Genomic DNA, 21,934 nt, shown 5'->3' with positions numbered 1-21,934 from the left:
TGATGACCACACAAGTGTTACACACAGAGCAGAGCAGTGGATGGTCTGACACCAGGCAGCCAATGGAGAGAGGGGTGATGTCACTGGGAGCTGGGCTGAGTCTGACAGCAGACCACTGGGCAAGGAGGCAAGCTCACAGACAGACTGTGGTGCTGTGGTAGGGACACCCACTGCAACTGGACTGAAGCAGACCTGGGATCAAACTCTATTTCAAATATTTGAAATACTTTAGCTGTACTTGATTGAGCTTGCCTGTTGCAATGAAACCAATAGCACTCTCAAAAGTACAAATTCTGGCACTCCAGGCAGACTAAAGCAAACGCTCAAAGTATTTGAAAGATTTCAAATAGTATTTGAACCCAGGTCTGGACTAGACTCTGACCATGTTTACATAGGCCAACTCTTCACTGTCCAGGCTCAAACTGGCCATTCAGGAATAGCACAAGGAGTGGAATGTTAGCTGAACAGACTGGTACCCAGGCTAAAAGAATTAGCCTGTCTATTTAGTTGGACTTATTTAGATCTGAGAAGAGAGATGATTTTCAGTGGTTCACTAATATATTCTCCAGTAGGGGGTGCAGATATGTTCGTTTTTGAAGAGAAATTGGCCGAGTGCCAAACTGAAACCGGTATTTTATCCGTCTGCGTCCATGCTTTATCAGAACGGTTCATTCAACTCACGATCAGTCAATGCACCAAAATTAACCCATTTAGCAGAGGCTGAAGCACTATACCATAGATAAACCAAGACTCTGGCACACACAGAAGACGACGATCAGATAAAACGGATCAGATTAAAAGGTGAAGCAGTGTCTTGTTGCTGCTCAGTGTTGGCCGGAGAAAGGACATGCATAGCAGGCGCCCACGGCCTGACGTTGTGAGATAGCTTCAATAGGTGAGTGAGTCATGCACGTCCAGCACAATATGGGACTGATCAGCAGTTGGCTGAGGAACTAGAGGAATGTGAAGAAACAGGAAGCAAGCACATCATGTCCAGAGAGAGATAGGGGTGGAGAGAGAGCGATCTGAGAGAGAGACAGAGGATGTGTGTGAGCGGGAGAGTGGGTTAGCTGGAGAGGGAGAGTGAGTGAGTGAAAGCAAATTGCATTCAACCTGAATGACAGTCTAGGGAGCCCAGGGGACCAACACACAATCTTGAAACGACTGTTTAAGGAAGTGATGACATCTGTCAGCAAACAAGAACTTCAAGTCGTTATGAAAAACACTTAGGCCGACTGGTATGCATGTTGTCTGTCAGCAGGCACACCGACTAAATACACCAAACCTTTAGTTTCAGAGGCCTGCGGTCAGGTTAAGGTTTTGAATAAGCAATGTGATAGGTAAATACAACATTCAAAGGAGCTATACAAGTGTTATGTAATTTCTGTACTTGGTGTTGCAGGTTGATAGTATAAAGTTTAAATTAAATTCTAGTCTAAAATACCATGATTCAGTAAGGGGAAGAAAGATTGTGAGAATAGGTCACAGAATAGTCAAACAGCATCCACCCATCGCCCGAGGACAAGGCCAGTCAGAGAATGGTCTTCTATGATAGCTGGAGTTTAATTTATAATCACTTTAGGCAGTGTTGAGAGTAACGCAGTATTATGCTGCATACACAGCACACCTTCATCAGGGGTGTATTCACTAGGAACCAAATGTGCGGAAGTGGGAGGGACTAACCGGAATTGTACAAATAAGAAACACTCGATTTTGTTGCACAACATTTCCCATTGCAATTCTTTTTTAATAAAAAAGAAGATCTACGGTGGGCACTTTGCAGAACAATTACTGAGACAATGCAGCTGGGATGGGACCAGTAAATGCTAAGACAACGACATGTCTTTTATTCAATTAGGAACAGAGAGATTACAGAATTACAACAAAACTGACAGCAGAACATACTTTCCAACATGTAGAAAATTTGGTTTATTTACGGTACATACAGTGGGTAAAACATTCCTTGAAAATAAATGCGGCAGTTTTTTTTAAGGCATTCAGACTTCAAGAAGTTAACACTGTACAAAATAATTGCACTGAAAAAAGTAGACCAAAGTGCGACAAATATTATTACAATTTGATGAGTTCATAACTAATCTGGAATCTTGTTTCTTCAGAGCCAAAACATTCGTTGAAATATTATGCAAAAATTGATTCCTAATTCCTCATCAAAATCTTCTGATACTTGAAAGAATATCCCTAGATGCAAATCATATGGTCTTTCCTTTCACTTCCAATTTAAATAAGTGCTATCAGTTACTCTAGCTCTCTCTCATACATAAGACACACATACGGTACATCTTGGGATATTCTCTCATACATACACACGTACTTTTGCATCTTGGGATATTCTTTCAAGTATAAATATATTTTTTAAGACAGTCATTAAATAACAACCCGGTACCAAAGCAAATCTCTCATTCCTAGAAAGTGGAATTCCTATAGTTTTTCACGATCACTCCTAGAGTGTTCATTTGGTTGGACATCAATTGTTGGCGCTTTCTTTCCCTCCCCTATGTTGCATCCATATTTTTCTAGACATGTCCATGTCTACAAGCAAAGTACATAACATTACTTCCATAAGGCATCTTGGGCGAGTCCTGACAAAATATTTTTCTTCAAGATATCGAGAGGCAAATGCTCTCATAACCTCTTTTTTTCACATTGTCCTATTGGAGAAGGGAGACAGAAGTCCCATATTCGTATTTCAACTGCAGTAAGAGTAAAAAATAAATACAAACAAGTATTTCTTTGTATAATAAAGACTGATCAGTATGTCATTTCACTACATTTCAGTGCAGAGGTGTCTCCGTGAAGCAGGATGGGAAAAAACACCAACTGAAGTCACAGGCACCTTCACCCACACCAGAGGTATAAATCGTATTATACACAAATGACCCCGAGACCTTATGTAGGTCCCAAATGACACCCGTTTCCCTATATAGTGCACCACCTATGACCAGAGCCCACATTGGGCCCTGGTCAAAACTAGTGCACTATATAGGGAATAGGGTGCCATTTGAAACTTGGAGAACTTCCTTCATCCTCTTCTACAAGGAGGAAAGACTCCTGTTAAGAGCAACTTGGACAGGAGGAGACCACTGGTGCTTTCATGTGTAATGCCGCAGCAGAAGTGAACTTCTATGCCAGCCTATATGGAATAGGATCTGGTATATAATGACAGCTAAAACAGTACTTTGACTATGAAGTAGGTAGGGCTGTTTCAACAGCAGCTTACGGTAAAATCAGACTGAAGGTGGGTGCCTTGATAAAACAAATAAAATATCAATAAACTTACATTTTGAACTTGACAAAAGCTGGACTTCTCTCAGGACTTAAGACTACTCCACTCTTATGAAATGAACGTCAGCAAAGCGCGACTGATTGAGAGATCGGTCCTGACATATCAAAGAGATTATTTTTTGTCTGAATTGAACGAAACGTGATCAAAACAAAACTTGCCTGCTTCGCCTTCATGTCAAGAAACCCCAAACTCCTTATTTTTTTTCACTTAACAATTTCAAAAGTGCCACAGAGGGTTAATTAATAATAGCACATGAATAAATTAGAGGTTAATATTCTTCCATCTTCATTGTTGGTGCACAGATGGCACAGGCAGGTAGTTTGGTTGGTGTAATGTTTCACACATTACACCATCTAGCTCCGCCACACACACTTCAGGCTATTCCACAGATAACAAGACTCTCTAATCAAGACTCTTCCAGTGTCTGTGCCAATATGCCCAGCCTTGCCACTCTATAAGCTCGCTTTGGCTAATAGTCACCTCACACAGCATTCATTTAAAAAACACAACATAAAAAAATACACAATTTACTGAAAGGTCTAGGACCGTTTTAAAGCCAATATTAGTCTGAGGAACTCAGGAATAGGTTTTTAACTAATAATACAGAAATGAAACATCAATGAACCATGGTCTGATCACTACTATGTGCAGCACTACTAACTCCATCATCGCTGCAATTTACTACAGCTACTATCTTTCCATCTTTCGTTGGTTTGGCCCGTTTTAACATATCTGGTATCGGTCTTATCAAGTCCGTAACAGTTTGAGGCGGTTGAGACAACATTACTCAGCCAGTCTTGTGGCTGCCGTCACCGGTTCTCTGGGCGCGGGTCGAGATGAGGTCGCGGGACACCCTCTTGCAGTCCTTGGCCAGGCCCAGGAAGCACATGAGGTCTATGAAGGCGGTGGTGATGTTCAACTTCATGCCGAACTCACTGGTGGCGTAGTCGAAGGGAAAGGTGTGGTGGTAGTTGTGGAAGCCCTCACCTGAAAGGAGACCAGGGCATTTTTTTCCATACAAATGTTAAAAAGACCAACAGGCTGATGTGCTATAGTTGTGCATCTATGAGAGTTACTTTCCCCCCAATAGGCTTGAAAACATGATTTGATAAGAGTACAGGTGATATGTAAACTAAAGCACTTGGAGACTGAGAAGTTCCACAACAGGGCTGGGTAACTTCAGTCTTGGTGGGAGGCTAGTACTCAAACACATGATTCAACAAAGTTAATTATAGTCTCCAACTTGAAGAACCAGCATTAGATGACTCAAAAACATGCACCAACTACAGCAGCCCTCTACATCCAGAGCTGTAAGTATCTTACAATTCCAACTTGTTTTAAGCAATTCAACTAAAGCATGATTTTCATAGCTGACAAACAGGCAGCTCCTACAGACAAGAGGCTACAGTAGAACAGTGGTATTCAGAGTCAGGTGTGAATTGCAGTGGGGTCACCAAAATGATTTAAATGGTCATTGGCTGTGTCTATACTCCTTATAGAGTGCAAGGCTCTGGCCAAAAGTATTGCTCCACCCAAAAGTAGTGCACTATATAGGGAATAGGGTGCCATTTCAGATTTGCCAATTGTGAAACCTGCATTAATTTATTATACATACATCTCTACGGTCCGAGCCTTTCTTACGCTATGAAGAACACTTTATAGTGCTGGGGTTGGTTGCGAAATACAAGCCACTGCTCCCTGTGCAAAAAGATCAATCTAAGCAAGCCTAAATGTTTATATGGAGTGATAATTCATATAAAATTGTGTTGGAATTTAAATGGAATTGTGAATTGATCCCAACTCTGGAGAATGGATCTCCCCTCACTCCCTTTAAAGAGAAAGATGATGCGGGCTTACCGATGGCGCTGAAGGCCACGAAACGGTTCTCACTGGGGTTGATGTTGCGGTCGTAGGGTCGGTTGCCCCACATGTGAGCGGCAGAGTTGACCAGCCAGGTAGCGTTCAGCACCAGAGCATACCTCATGAGGCACGGGATGAAGTAGCCCACCCACAGGGACTCATCCCACAGAAACCAGGGTACCAACATGGGCACCAGGAAACACAGCAGGACCACAGACAGCTTGTAGTACCTAGAAGGCAGAGATGAGACGTTAGAGATATACTGAGAAAAGAGACATTGTTTGAATCTAAACATAGTTACTAACGCTGAAAAGTCACCACCCCAAGCACCTAGATTCATAAACAGAGGTACTACACTGCGGTACGTCACACCTACTTCTCAGTCCACATAAAAAACACGTTTGGACAAAATCTTCTGATCGGTTGATTGTGTCTACCACCATATGTTAAATCACCCTTTTCTACAAGAGCTGTGGTGATACTAGTTTGGGACTGCGTCCAAGAGCACTTGCTGCATGTTGACCAATGGCCAGCCAGTCACTGTACTTTGTGTGGGTATGGCCTGATCAAGGTCCTGGCAGAGATGACAGCTCTTATCAAAAGATCAGCCACCAGCGCCGTCACGGCCACCGCGACCCAGACTACCACTTCCTGTGGCCGTGACTAGAATGGGGAAACTGGTTCAGAGAGCAGCAGTGCAGAGAGCACAGTCAAGCTACTGGGGCTACTCTCATGCAACATACACAGAAGTATAGCTAACCACATGATCAGGAAAGCACCTGGTCCTAACAATGAAACATTTGTGTGGAGCACTCAAGAGTTTGGTTTGCCTTCGATATTGTCATGCATAGACAATGAATTCAAATACATCTAAACGTTGACGAGTAACTGGTCTTACAGAACATACACACGTACAATAATGTGGAACACAACGGTTTTGGGTTGCTTGATTATCTTGCATTGACAATTTATGGTAGAGAGGGGGAAATGCAAAACTCAATGGCATCATCTGATCACTAGTCACATGCAGTCCGAATCTTGATGTGACATTCATTCTGTAACCACCGATTTCTATGGTGGATTTTATACAGAGGTCTTTCAAGTGTTCAATGAGTGTTAAATTGCCCCTCTGTGGTACATTCTGTGCCGTGCCACTGCCAGTGGAGGTTTTGTGCAACTTTCCCAGAATGCAAATAGGCTTCTAGCTATAACACTGCATGATTCAAAGCAAGGGTACTGCCAAAGGCCTTGGCAGGGCCACCTTTAAAAAGGCCCAGTTCAGTCAAAAATTATGTTTTTACTGTGTTTTGTATCACATTGTACAACAGCTGATGAAACTAACACTGAAAAAGTGTGAACAATTTTGATCAGTGTTATTTCCTGATACTTTCTGGTTGAAAATATAATCTACACAGGACCTTCTTATCAGCCTGTTTACATGGGAGGGAGTTTCGGCTTGGTTAATAGACCAATAATAGACCGGTAAATTGGTTAATAGACATAGTTCCGAACAGCTCTGCCAATAACAGCTAGTTTTAAGTTTTCCCCTCCCACTTAGACCCCTCCCAGACAGTCCTAGCAGAATTCTTGCTGAGAAATAGTTTGTTAAAAAGCTATGTCAGTTTTAATGGGAAACTATTACAGCAAGGTACTTAATTGTTACCCAGAAAGAGATAAAAACAGCTGCATTGGGCCTTTAAAAAAAAATACTTCCAACTGAAATGTGACAGCAAGCTACAGTATGTCGATTTTTTTTTAAAGTACAACAAGAATCCAGTTCCTCAAAACAAACAAACAGTTCATAATTGGAGGTCTGAGGGTATAACTGTTCTTATGAAAGGAGAGGGTTTTACGCACATCCAAGAACAAGATCCAATACATGGAAAAAGGGAATGTGGCTCAAAGTTTTGCTGCTCCCAAATGTCATCTTTTGATAAAGTTAACAGGTGATAAAATAACAACGTTGACGGAGATAGTCTGTTACGTCAAGCTTTATCAAAAGATCCCATTTGAAGAGCAGCAATCTCTCTAAAGCAATATCTTTAAGTATTAAGATAACGTTTTATCTGTTTTCACAGAAATGCGCATTACGACTAAATAAACTCTTTACAGCAGATAATACAAACAGACAATATACCATCCTGTGTGGCTCAGTTGGTAAAGCATGGGGCTTGCAATACCAAGATCGCAAGTTCGATTCCCACTGGGGTCACCCATCCAAAAAAAAATGTCACTACCATGAGCAACTTTTGACAAACGTGCGGGCTAAGTAGCATATAAGATGAAAGGCATGGAACTAGGACGGTACAGGGCATAGACTGGAAAACTGTCATCTTACTTTCTCTGGAGCATGACGACTTTATCTGCCTTCAGGTCCGTCAGCTCCAGCTTCTTGCCCTTCTCGATGACGTCGGGGTGCTTGCGTACGAGCAGCCAGCCAATGTGAGCGAAGAAAAAGCCCCGCACTGCATTGTGGGGGTCGGCGTCTGTCTCAGAGTACTTGTGGTGAACCCGGTGGTCCCTCGCCCACTCATAGATGTCGTTCTGGAAGAAATAAGTGGTGATGTGGTTGTTTAGGAGCCACTTATATCCAACAGAAAAGCAACACAGGAATCTGGGAGCATGTGTATTAAGCGTCTCAGAGTAGGAGGGAGAACCTGATCACCACTCTTACTCGGAGATGCTTGATATATACGGTTTGGCCCTAGATCCACAGTTCTGGTGTTTCTACTATAGAGATAACCATTAACATTGATTGTCATGCAAGCTGAAGGGCTCATACCCGAACGTTCGGCAATAAAAATGTACACTTAAGTATATTTACTGGAGTGCTGTCCCATTTCTGTTCTTTGTACCATAGAGATAAACCATGTATTTATCTCCATCTCCATGCTGTAATTCTACAAGAAATTTAGATGTCAGAACACACTAATATTAATATGTATGGGAACAACACCAGAGAGAGGGTTTAAACACAGTATACTTGAGTATAAATGCACAGTATACTATGCATTTATACACCTAGAAAACATATAGTAGAGAACTACAGTTCAATAGACAATGTGTACTAAGAGGTGACCATCAGATTAACTGGGCAGCATCAGTCAGTCAGCACAACAACGCAGATTATACAGGCAACGCCCACTCAGATTAAATGCAATCGTTAATTCCAGTGGAAATTTGTTAACACTCAATCATACTTTATATACCAGCATATTGCACAGTGGGTCACTCATTAATTAAGTTGTCGTTATTGGTGGGGACTAGCGTAGACCTTTTTTAACCAAACCCTTAACCTGATTGCATTGGTCACTTCTTTAAATCAAGTCATCAGTTTGTAAGGTCGTCATTGGGCCACGTGATGGTCACTTCATACATCTAAAATTTGGAGATTTCTAGAATAAGATTGGGTCTATTTCACAAAGGGATTTTGTATGAAATTTGGATAAGTAGTCGTGTTGATTTTTTTGATGAAGGCTGGCTAAAGCCGCTAAATGGTTGGCACTTGGCGGTAGCCTCTGCTAGCTCTCTGTCCTGCTGTTTCTAACTTTCCCTCACAGACACGCCAACACAATAAGGGCCTTTTAATTGAAGCTACACTCGAGAAAGAACCTTGGTGTTTTGGAAGAGCCATGTTGGTTGATCACACAAGTTTAGCCTTCAAGTTTATGATGTGTGTGTATGCCTGTGTCTGTATGCCTGTGTCTGTTTTTGTCCCTGTAGGGGTCCTATACTATGTCCTCTCTGGGGTTCAATAAAGTTGATTCAACTCAAAAAGTTGTCCTTTGTTTACCTGAAAGGCCATGGAGTTAGCGAGGGCCAGAAAGACTCGGAGAGGGGTGGAGGCCTTGTAGGACTTGTGACTCCAGAGGCGGTGGGCCCCCGCAGTTATACCCAGGGCACTGAGCAAGAAGCACAAAGCAGCTAGGGGAAAGAAAGAGAGAGATTAGGCTAGATATACAGACACCCATGTCTGGCTCACACACACAGAATCATGTGAAACACACACAAAGACATTTGACTCCTAGTTGTTACAAGGGACATCATGTCCCATGCCTGTTCCCCATCCCTGCCTAGTTTCTGTCATTATATAGTTATTTCTGTCGGGAACTGGCAATGGCAGCACATATGCATGCATGTCTACTCTCAGGGTTGTTGTTGTAAAACTGCTGAATTAGTTTCTATGTGCAGTCACACAAGGCTGCTTAGGATGTGAGAACCTGGGACATCCAACTGGTCCAGGCAGCAAAGAAGAGACATTCTGTTGTGGTGCCATGTAGCCTCACAATGGAATGTCTATTGGAATGCTGATTGTTCTTTGTCTTGCCCAATGGAATAATATGCAGTTCAGCATATGAGAGCTAGAGCGAGAGACAACAGTGGAAACACAGTTTTGGTTGTTCAGTATTCGTTACAGTATAATCCAAGTCATGAGTTCTGTCTATCTATTCCAACTATTCTCACAAAAACAGAATTAAAACCCCTGTACGTTTTTTCCTACGTCTAAACAAGCAAATAAAGATAATTCAGAAATATATTTAGAACAGACGTGCCTCAGGCCACACATTCCAAAAGTCTCTCTCCATCTGCACCACAGTAGGCCTAGCCTATGAGCAGTGTCTTCAATTGAAGATGGATGGTCCATAAACTGTTAGGCTACATATTATATAATACGAGAGAAGTCACCAAATAGGCCCTTGTTTGTTATTTCCATGGGGAAAATATTGAGTAGGTGTGCCCCGAAATAGATTTACCAACATTCAACACTATTCTTATAGGAGGGCGGGCAAGTAGCAACATGTCGGTGTAACACCACCAAACGCCTACTTCACAAATGCATCACCCGGCTCAGCACATTCTCTTGTCGCTGGTCGACCAGATAAACCATGCTGCGTAGACCAACAACTTTAACGAGGAAAAGGGCGTCGAAACCGATACAAGCGGAACAAGAACATTTGAATAAAATGGCACATGAAGTAAATGGTGATACTTACTCCAAGCCAGAGTCAGGGCCGACGCGGAGGGCACGAGCATCAGTCCATAAAGCGCTCCAACATGTAATAAAAACATTAATATGATGTTTCTCCACACCAGTCTCATCGGTGGTTTAGGGCCCTCTTTTGCTTTATAACTATCATCAAAAACATCATCCCTCGTCGACGTTTCTGGCATCACGGCATCTCCGTTTTGTTGCTTGCTGGGGTTTGTCGTCTCTGTCATGTTTGCTGTAGAATTCTGTAACGTGCCCAGTGTTGAGACGAGATCTGTACTTAAAAGAGGACAGATAGCTATTCAGTTTACATGACAAACACCGGCATCATGGTCCATCCCACCAGGAAATCGAGCACGCACTTCACACGGTGAAAGTGCGTGCTAGCAGCTAGATTAAAGTGCGTGCTCGATTTCCTGGTGGGCAAGCATCACTGGTTGCAATGCTAAAACAGCATAGGCTACTCTAAAACGAATATCATTTGCTATCAACTGGCATCAAATACATAACTTACTGCGTGGTATGAAGAGAATCGTTAACACGTACCAAAATGGGCACAACGCGGAGATGGCTTCTTCGGGCGAAAGTTGACAATTGAACGCGTTGTCAGCTCTACTCGTAGTGATGACTCCGCTTACCTAACCTGCTGCTGAGTTTCATCTTCAGACCTCGTTTTAAAGACTGCAATTGGTCGAGGGGCATTTGATGCCACTTCTACCCTAATCGTTTCATTGGTTGCCTTCGTATCTGATGTTTATTTTACAACCCCTGGCAGTGAAATGTTGAAAGACATCCAGATAACACCACCCACCCACCCCTTTTCTGTTTGTTTCTTTACAGTCGCGCTCATGTTAATTTATGTGATCACAAATTACACAACTTGTGTCACAATGGTCGGATAGCTGTTTGTTTTATAGGCGTAGTCTAGTTAGATAGACAGACACCACCTTTCCAAAGTCAGTGCCCAGCAGTAACCTTTCCATAAATTGGTCATTACAATAAGGAAAATATAATTTTGTTGTTCATGGAGAGGATGTGGGGTGATGGGAGCTGAATGATACATCATTTTAGGGACAGTAATATGCAATACAAATTATTGGGGCAGGGGTGGTCCAAAATAGGGGAGGGTTGTCAAACCGTTTTTTTTTTTTGCTTTGGGGAGGGTTGTGTTTTTTGGGGGGGTCACATGGGGAGGGTAGTGCGTTTTTTCCCTGGTTTACATATGCTCTTCTGCTTGTCTTTTCTCTAATAAACAATGTCTTGACTTACTTTGATATTACCCTAATGAAGCTTAGAAACGTTTGTGAACGTTTGTGGCTATTATTAAGCTTTAATTACTGTATGCCTACCTATGATATAAAGGCATGACGTGAAGGCAGTATACACCTACGCTCCAACTGACTCTGACAGTTGAACTTGAGGAGAGGAAGTCTGTTTTAGGCCTACCAGAGTTACTCCTATAATCTAACAATATAATGCTTATCTTTATACAAAATATTCTGAGAGAAAATGTACAAATTAGCCCCCTTCTGTACGTCTATATCTGTATATCAGACATAGTGGCCATCTGACATAAAGAAATGCATGTCAGTGACGTAGCAAGCCACCGCATGTCTCTATCTCTCTCCATCTCTCTGGGGTTAGGCCTATGCTTCTCTTCCTTTATATAGGCTATATACACCGTATATATTTATACAAATATGAATATCATAGCCTATAGGCCTATGCATGCAATGCCCTGAGACATGTAGTGCTTAAATCTCTGACAGCTGAACCGCGAGGTGGACAATTATTATTTTAGGAAAGTAGACAAAAACAAATTAAAAACAGACTATAAAGTTATGCATATGCTACACATTGAAGCACAAGGAATAGTGTTTTTGTAATTTGTTATAGCTGTTTTTAAGGACATGTAAATGTGGCTCATTTGGCCGACATCCCTCTTTGTGTCTGTATCTATGTAATGGTATTTATGTAAAAAAAAATAGGGACCACAATGAAAATAAGTTCCCGACTTTATTGTGCAATCCCGGTATCTTTTAAAAATATTTGTGTGTATATGTCTTTTTTGAACTGACAAATAAAATCAATCAGTCAATTCAAACTGTGCAGCGGCCAAATGATGGATGGTAAGACTAATCTGTTACAAAACAGCAAAAATTTGAATGACATTCGGAGATTGTCAAGCCTAGCCTTCGATACTGGGTAAGCCTTCAAGGTAGGGAGGGATGTATTTTCTGTTTGTCGAGATTGACATAGTCTATTTATTGTGGTGTTGAAAACGCAAACCATGATATCGAAGTGCCCAAAGTCAGTATGGTTTGTTTATTGGTTGTGTGGTGCATTGGCACAGACACTTGTTGGTTGAAAATGGGTTGCATATTGTATATTTTATACAATTATAAATATGGCATCAAAATGTTGACATTTTGTTGAAAATTATGGTCAGTAAAGAACACTTTAAGCTCATCTCTCAATATAAAAACACGTGTCAATACTTTACCCCTTGATAACCATTGTATGTTGTAAAAGTGTTACATGGTCGCTGCCCATATCATTGCATAGTGCAGAAAATAAACAAGAGTTCAGGGGCCTTGCTTTAACAAAGTTAACCATTTTCACTGTATTGTCCAGAACGTATTTCAAGCTGTCAGGCATTCCCTTGGCAGCAAGAGCCTCTCGGTGGATGCTGCAGTGTACCCAAGTGCTATCTGGCGCAACTGCTTGCATGCGCATTACCACTCCACAATGTCTCCCTGTCATGGCTTTTGCGCCATCAGTACAGATACCAACATGAGCAGCAGCTAGAGAGAGAGAGAGATGGTTAATGTGATTGGATATGAATTATTTGTCTAGGATACCTGTATTTGATATTGTGTTGTTATATCACTGGTTTATATCGGCGGTTTAATTTGAATTTTGGCAGTGAAACGAGGCTTCGCAGGTGAGAAAAAAAACTCACCCAAATGTATAGCCCCGTTGGAAAATATAAATGGACTGTTTGAAAATGTGAAGAAAAAAATACGTATTTAAAAAAAAATGTGATTCACATTTTTATTTGGCCTACCCCCGACGGCATTGCGCGTACCCCAGTTTGGGAATACCTGATCTAATACAACATGAGTATGAGGACATTATGAGTATGTATTCCATATTGTCATTATTCAAAATGGAAGCTTTTCTGTTGACTCTTCTGAATCCCTTGAAGCAACAGAGTGTTAGAGGCAGCCTATTGCTGCCATAATGTTAGTCAAGCTGTAACGTTAGCCTCATGTCATGTTTACAGAATAATGATTACATAATAACTATGAATAGAATCTCACATATTCAAAAATATATATATTCGACTCTCATGAATCACTTGAATAACTTGAATCCTCAATAGCCTATTTGCTGTAATAATATTGGTCATCCTATAGCCTAGACTCATGTTTATATAATAGGGATATTATGAATGAAATGACTCAAATGTCAACACATGTTCAGGATCAAGCAAACACACCATAATAACGCCCATATTTTACCTGTTGAAACATGACCTCAATGCTCCAATGAGTCAACCAACCATATACAGCTTAGACTGCAGTGCACTACAGATAAAGATCTTATTTCATTGCTTGAAAATAACAGAAATAAAAATATATGGATGCATAATATATATTTCCCTTTTTGCACGAGTAGAGCACCACCAGTCATACATGGAGTTTCCCACCTGGTTGAACTTTGACCAAGTATTTTCAAATTCCAATTAATTGGAAGGATCAAGAACACCATATTTTAAGCTTCCTGTTAAAGCCTTTAAGATTGTCATTGCTAGAAAACTTCATTTGTTGGTCCATTTGGATGAAAATCCTGTATTTGTTGCTGTAACAGTACCCAATCTGACACTTAACACACAATTAAGGACTGCTGGAGCAAAGAGCCTTGCTCTAGTGCACAACGGTGCTAGGTAGCATACGGGATGTTGAAGCCGGTAAACCTCCGGCTGCCATCTCATTCCCTGCAGATTTCACCCCAGTCAGTTTGGGGATTGAAACAATGCAAGCCTCCAGTTACCAGACCGCTTCTTTAACTATGAGGCTACCTCTTCCAATCAGGTTGGTTGACTCATGGGATGACTCAATCCACTTTATACAGTTTACTTGGTACAGCTACACTGTAGATAAATATCTCATATCACTACTGAAGAGTTGTAAATACATAGTATATGGTTCTGTATTGCACAGAGCACAACCGTCATACATGGATTTTCCCTGCTGGTTGAACTTTAACTTTATATTTTGTCACAACGGGATCCTTAAAATGATCAAACACTCAATTATAATCACGTGCCATATTTTACCTGTTGGAACATGACAAATTTTCAAAAATGCCATGAGCCATCCAATCTTACAACTCTTCAGAGGCAGAAGCATGCATTCTCTAATTTTGTTAAGGAAACATAATTTTTGTCTGGTCAGTTCTAACTGTCAGAATAAGGCCTTCAAGATAGGCTTGAATATCCTATAAAGTACAGTATACAGAATGTTTGGATAATAAACTCTCTATTGCTCAAGTGGGATGGACACAGAACACCACACATCATATATTGTCTGCAGGTATCCTCGAGGTTAGAGCATTGAGCCAGTAACCAAAAGGTTGCTGGTTTGAATCCCAGAGCAAAGCACTTAACCCTGGCTGTAACCCCACCTGCAGGTGTCTCAGGGGGTGTTGGGATATGTAAAAAATGTGTGTAATTGCAAAAATATAAGCACACCCCAAATTATATGTTGTACATACAATTTACACTCTTGGTTTAATTTTAACCTGATATTTTCTGATTGGTTTTTAGCCTGATATTTTTCTGATTGGTTTTTAATCTGATATTTTCTGGGGGTTTTTGGGGGGGGAGGTGGGGGTTGTTTGAATTTGACCCCCTTTTTCTCCCCAATTTCGTGGTATCCAAATTGTTTTTAGTAGCTACTATCTTGTCTCATTGCTACAACTCCCGTACGGGCTCGGGAGAGACGAAGGTTGAAAGTCATGCGTCCTCCGATACACAACCCAACCAAGCCGCACTGCTTCACAGTGCGCATCCAACCCGGAAGCCAGCCGCACCAATGTGTCAGAGGAAACACCGTGCACCTGGCAACCTTGGTTAGCGCGCACTGCGCCCGGACCGCCACAGGAGTCACTGGTGCGCGATGAGACAAGGATATCCCTACCGGCCAAACGCTCCCTAACCCGGACGACGCTAGGCCAATTGTGCGTCGAACATGTAACCATGTTCACTTGCTCAATCACTGGATCCGTTAACAGGTGTAGTGTACAATAGATAAGGTATAGACTATATGAATTCAATCACTGGATCCGTTAACAGGTGTAGTGTACAATAGATAAGGTATAGACTATATGAATTCAATCACTGGATCCGTTAACAGGTGTAGTGTACAATAGATAAGGTATAGACTATATGAATTCAATCACTGGATCCGTTAACAGGTGTAGTGTACAATAGATAAGGTATAGACTATATGAATTCAATCACTGGATCCGTTAACAGGTGTAGTGTACAATAGATAAGGTATAGACTATATGAATTCAATCACTGGATCCGTTAACAGGTGTAGTGTACAATAGACAAGGTATAGACTATATGAATTCAATCACTGGATCCGTTAACAGGTGTAGTGTACAATAGATAAGGTATAGACTATATGAATTCAATCACTGGATCCGTTAACAGGTGTAGTGTACAATAGATAAGGTATAGACTATATGAATTCAATCACTGGATCCGTTAACAGGTGTAGTGTACAATAGATAAGGTATAGACTATATGAATTCAATCACTGGATCCGTTAACAGGTGTAGTGTACAATAGATAAGGTATAGACTATATGAATTCAATCACTGGATCCGTTAACAGGTGTAGTGTACAATAGATAAGGTATAGACTATATGAATTCAATCACTGGATCCGTTAACAGGTGTAGTGTACGATAGATAAGGTATAGACTATATGAATTCAATCACTGGATCCGTTAACAGGTGTAGTGTACAATAGATAAGGTATAGACTATATGAATTCAATCACTGGATCCGTTAACAGGTGTAGTGTACAATAGATAAGGTATAGACTATATGAATTCAATCACTGGATCCGTTAACAGGTGTAGTGTACAATAGATAAGGTATAGACTATATGAATTCAATCACTGGATCCGTTAACAGGTGTAGTGTACAATAGATAAGGTATAGACTATATGAATTCAATCACTGGATCCGTTAACAGGTGTAGTGTACAATAGATAAGGTATAGACTATATGAATTCAATCACTGGATCCGTTAACAGGTGTAGTGTACAATAGATAAGGTATAGACTATATGAATTCAATCACTGGATCCGTTAACAGGTGTAGTGTACAATAGATAAGGTATAGACTATATGAATTCAATCACTGGATCCGTTAACAGGTGTAGTGTACAATAGATAAGGTATAGACTATATGAATTCAATCACTGGATCCGTTAACAGGTGTAGTGTACAATAGATAAGGTATAGACTATATGAATTCAATCACTGGATCCGTTAACAGGTGTAGTGTACAATAGATAAGGTATAGACTATATGAATTCAATCACTGGATCCGTTAACAGGTGTAGTGTACAATAGATAAGGTATAGACTATATGAATTCAATCACTTTCTGAATGCACCTCTTTTGATTTGATCGAAACCTTCCTTACATGTTTGCCCAGTGGTCAGAAAGTTACTTTTTGAATCTGAATGCCAAAACGTCCAGAAGATAGAGGTGCTCAAAGTTGCCCCATTTTGCAACCCCACCATGCCATGAGACTGTTGGCTTTGATATAATTTGGTTGGTTTTGATATCATTTGGTTGGGTTTGATATCGTTTGGTTGGGTTTGATATCATTTGGTTGGGTTTGATATCATTTGGTTGGTTTTGATATCATTTGGTTGGCTTTGATATCATTTGGTTGGGTTTGATATCATTTGGTTGGGTTTGATATCATTTGGTTGGTTTTGATATCATTTGGTTGGGTTTGATATCATTTGGTTGGGTTTGATATCATTTGGTTGGTTTTGATATCATTTGGTTAGGTTTGATATCATTTGGTTGGGTTTGATATCATTTGGTTGGGATTGATATAATTTGTTTGGGTTTGATATAATTTGGTTAGGTTTGATATCATTTGGTTAGGTTTGATATCATTTGGTTGGGTTTGATATCATTTGGTTGGGTTTGATATCATTTGGTTGGGTTTGATATAATTTGGTTAGGTTTGATATCATTTGGTTAGGTTTGATATCATTTGGTTGGGATTGATATAATTTGGTTGGGATTGATATAATTTGTTTGGGTTTGATATCATTTGGTTAGGTTTGATATCATTCGGTTGGGTTTGATATAATTTGGTTGGGATTGATATAATTCGGATGGGTTTGATATCATCTGAAAGCTTATAAACAGGGTTGTCAAATGATTTGATTATTACTTGAAAGAATGTTGTATTACATTTTTTTCTTTTTTTTACTGAATGTCAACTTAAATGTGAATTCATATTCTATTATCTATATTTCTAGGATTTCAATAGGTTTCCTATGAAAGATTGACAGTTGAATTTAAAACATTGGATATTCCCACTCAAGTCAACATTCTCTGATATGTGTATCTTTGTAACCTATGACAGGGCAGGCAAACCGGCGACCCAGGGAGCTCCAATGTGCACGCCTTGTCTTATCATTTGAATGATAATGGCAAGGAGAAGTAATCAACATTTTAAAATGAATAGATTTGGTAGATAGTTTTTCATTATTTTGACCTTCCCACGTTATAATTTAAAGAGGAAATGAAAACTCTAACAGCCTATTAGCTAAAAGGTAACTCCAAAACATTTCCGCTAATGCCATGTTCACATACTAGACATGTACAGTGCCTTGCGAAAGTATTCGGCCCCCTTGAACTTTGCGACCTTTTGCCACATTTCAGGCTTCAAACATAAAGATATAAAACTGTATTTTTTGTGAAGAATCAACAACAAGTGGGACACAATCATGAAGTGGAACGACATTTATTCGATATTTCAAACTTTTTTAACAAATCAAAAACTGAAAAATTGGGCGTGCAAAATTATTCAGCCCCTTTACTTCCAGTGCAGCAAACTCTCTCCAGAAGTTCAGTGAGGATCTCTGAATGATCCAATGTTGACCTAAATGACTAATGATGATAAATACAATCCACCTGTGTGTAATCAAGTCTCCGTATAAATGCACCTGCACTGTGATAGTCTCAGAGGTCCGTTAAAAGCGCAGAGAGCATCATGAAGAACAAGGAACACACCAGGCAGGTCCGAGATACTGTTGTGAAGAAGTTTAAAGCCGGATTTGGATACAAAAAGATTTCCCAAGCTTTAAACATCCCAAGGAGCACTGTGCAAGCGATAATATTGAAATGGAAGGAGTATCAGACCACTGAAAATCTACCAAGACCTGGCTGTCCCTCTAAATTTTCAGCTCATACAAGGAGAAGACTGATCAGAGATGCAGCCAAGAGGCCCATGATCACTCTGGATGAACTGCAGAGATCTACAGCTGAGGTGGGAGACTCTGTCCATAGGACAACAATCAGTCAGTCGTATTTTGCACAAATATGGCCTTTATGGAAGAGAGGCAAGAAGAAAGCCATTTCTTAAAGATATCCATAAAAAGTGTTGTTTAAAGTTTGCCACAAGCCACCTGGGAGACACACCAAACATGTGGAAGAAGGTGCTCTGGTCAGATGAAACCAAAATTGAACTTTTTGGCAACAATGCAAAACGTTATGTTTGACGTAAAAGCAACACTGCTCATCACCCTTAACACACCATCCCCAATGTCAAACATGGTGGTGGCAGCATCATGGTTTGGGCCTGCTTTTCTTCAGCAGGGACAGGGAAGATGGTTACAACTGATGGGAAGATGGATGGAGCCAAATACAGGACCATTCTGGAAGAAAACCTGATGGAGTCTGCAAAAGACCTGAGACTGGGACGGAGATTTGTCTTCCAACAAGACAATGATCCAAAACATAAAGCAAAATCTACAATGGAATGGTTCAAAAATAAACATATCCAGGTGTTAGAATGGCCAAGTCAAAGTCCAGACCTGAATCCAATCGAGAATCTGTGGAAAGAACTGAAAACTGCTGTTCACAAATGCTCTCCATCCAACCTCACTGAGCTCGAGCTGTTTTGCAAGGAGGAATGGGAAAAAATGTCAGTCTCTCGATGTGCAAAACTGAGAGACATACCCCAAGCAACTTACAGCTGTAATCGCAGCAAAAGGTGGCGCTACAAAGTATTAACTTAAGGGGGCTGAATAATTTTGCACGTCCAATTTTTCAGTTTTTGATTTGTTAAAAAAGTTTGAAATATCCAATAAATGTCGTTCCACTTCATGATTGTGTCCCACTTGTTGTTGATTCTTCACAAAAAAAATACAGTTTTATATCTTTATGTTTGAAGCCTGAAATGTGACAAAAGGTCGCAAAGTTCAAGGGGGCCGAATACTTTCGCAAGGCACTGTAGTTATTATACACATGCCGCATATAACCAGTTAGCAAGGTATAAGAGCAGCTGTTTAGCTGTTTAAAGGCCGAGATGTATTTTTCCTGTGTTTTATACAGCATGTATTTCCACACTATGAGGTTGGAATAATACTGTGGAAATTGTGAAAATGATGACAACGCCCTTTTAGTGTAAGAGCTGTTTGAAAAGAACACCTGAAATTTCAACCTGTTTTGGTGGGATGGAGTTTTGGCCTTCCATGTGTCATCACCATGCAGTACATTAGCTAATAGACCAGTACGAAAGAGAGTTCCAAACCTCTCTGTCGTTAACAACACATTTTCCGTTTTCCCCTCGCCACTCAGATCACTCCCAGACAGTCCTAGCAAAATTCTTCCTTGAAAAATTGCACTTTGCAAAGAAGTAACTTTTTGACAATTTTAACTGAATACTCAGATACTCCAGTGAGTGTAATTTGCTCAATATTAGAAATTTGCTCACTAGAAAAACATATATTATCATCTTTTCTACAGTAGGTTCTGTATGTTATTCAAATTTCATTTATTCTGTTGGTGCTAGCAATATTCATAAAAATACATTTGAAACATCTTTGTTGAATACCCCTGACCGAAAAGGCTAAACTGATTCTAGATCAGCACTCCTACTCTAACACGCTTTATGATTACAAGTTCCGATGTGATGTTGACTGATATATCAGAGAACATTCTAGAAATGCTTGATGCTAATCTAGATAAGCAAAAAAAAACAGGTAACTCCCCCTGTAAGACATACCATAAAGTGGCACTGACTAGCACATGCAATAAAGATAAACAAACATGCCAACTCATCTTGACCTCCTGGAATGCATTTATCTCTTTCTCAACTACATTTCACTATGTGGTCATCTGTCTAGCCAACCTGGCACTACTGTACTAGCCTGGTCCCATATCAGTTTGTGCTGTCTTGTCAACTCAAATGTTGGTTTGCCAACTAATATGGTCATTGTCACAAGACAGCACAAACAGATCTGGGACCAGGCTTCTTCTCTCCTGGCTTAGTGGCCAGTCTGTGACTAGGCCTGCTGGGCAGCAGGTCTGGTGGTCTAGGTCTGGTGTGACATCATCCCTCTGACCTCTTGTGTGGGGAAAATAGCACCCCGTTGTTAGGCAGGCCAAGGGACAATTGTTGCAACACATTACAGCACATAGAGTGTAACCTCTCTGGCTCAAACAGGTTTTTTTCCTGCTGTATATTTGAAACATTGCTTGCAAATTGAGTGCAATAAGTCAGTCAACTAGACTGTCAGTGAACTACAGTGAACCAGTACCTTAAAACCAGGGCTCAAACGGAGGCGGTATGCCATACCCCTTGTTAAAAAAAGTGCAAAAAGCCTACCCTTTTTAAGTTGAAGATTTTGAGTGGGAAAACAAGCTGTAAGTTTTATGAGAAAAGTGGGGTTCTGATGCACATGGCCCGTCATTGTAAATAATCATTTGTTCTTAACTGACTTGCCTAGTTAAATAAAGGTTACATTTAAACAATTAAATGTAAAAATATCTGGTTTGTCTCTATGATGTCATTCTGAGGCTGAGCTACGACCTTCTAAAGTCGAGGAGTCAAAGCTGTTCTTGTCTAATGATGTTCTGTATTATGTCATTCTGTATTATGTCATTCTGTATTATGTTTCATGTTTTATGTTGGACCCCAGGAATAGTAACTGCTGCTTTTGCAACAGCTAATGGGGATCCTAATCAAATATCCAATAACAAATACCAAAGTAAAGCAAAAATGGACTTTGCTTGGTCATATGTGACTCTGTCGCTATCAATTGAGCTAATCACTTTTTGAAAAATGTGTTTAACTAAATTGATACTTGAATTTTTATGTGAATTATAATATTATAACATATTTGTTAGCTAAATAACACTTGTGAAAATAGTCTAGATTTTTTGTCCCCTATCCTTATTAATATTTACTAGGGCCTCTAAATGAATCATTAATAATAATTGTTTTAATTCAAATTTATTTGGTCTTTCACAATAGCTAGTGTCAGTGGAGCAAGGTGCATCTACTTATTTGAAGTCTGAAATGCTTGGTCTTTGAAAATACATCTAATGAGGTACGCATTTTCAACTAACTATGTCCTGGACAGTGTTGACTGTAAGTCAGAAACATTTTGAAAAGGCAGTCTTGAAATGCGCTTTGCCTCAAATATCTTGTTTTGTCCTTTT

General features: G+C 40.2%; 1 protein-coding gene across 6 annotated transcripts; it reads right to left on the bottom strand.

Moving 5' to 3' along the window:
- Positions 1 to 1,811: 1,811 nt before the first annotated feature.
- Positions 1,812 to 11,088, bottom strand: scdb (stearoyl-CoA desaturase b). 6 transcript variants are annotated; one of them, XM_021613615.3, is made up of 6 exons: positions 10,701 to 11,088; positions 10,159 to 10,428; positions 8,958 to 9,088; positions 7,503 to 7,708; positions 5,162 to 5,394; positions 1,812 to 4,291 (listed from the first exon to the last, which is right to left on the bottom strand). In XM_021613615.3, exons 2-6 carry the CDS (start codon positions 10,382 to 10,384, stop codon positions 4,092 to 4,094), a joined length of 996 nt encoding a protein of 331 aa, XP_021469290.1. In that variant the 5' UTR covers positions 10,385 to 10,428; positions 10,701 to 11,088; the 3' UTR covers positions 1,812 to 4,091. The 6 variants fall into 6 exon arrangements, with proteins under 6 accessions (XP_021469290.1, XP_021469300.1, XP_021469307.1 ...); XM_021613625.3 differs by having other exon boundaries at positions 10,159 to 10,433; positions 10,701 to 10,978; XM_021613632.3 differs by having other exon boundaries at positions 10,159 to 10,433; positions 10,669 to 10,930.
- Between the last annotated feature and the right edge of the window lie 10,846 nt (positions 11,089 to 21,934).

Source organism: Oncorhynchus mykiss, chromosome 1, assembly GCF_057628025.1.
Source record: "Oncorhynchus mykiss isolate SJ-2025 chromosome 1, ASM5762802v1, whole genome shotgun sequence".
In the NCBI taxonomy this organism is placed as follows: domain Eukaryota; kingdom Metazoa; phylum Chordata; class Actinopteri; order Salmoniformes; family Salmonidae; genus Oncorhynchus; species Oncorhynchus mykiss.
This window is presented reverse-complemented; position numbering and strand designations above follow the sequence as displayed.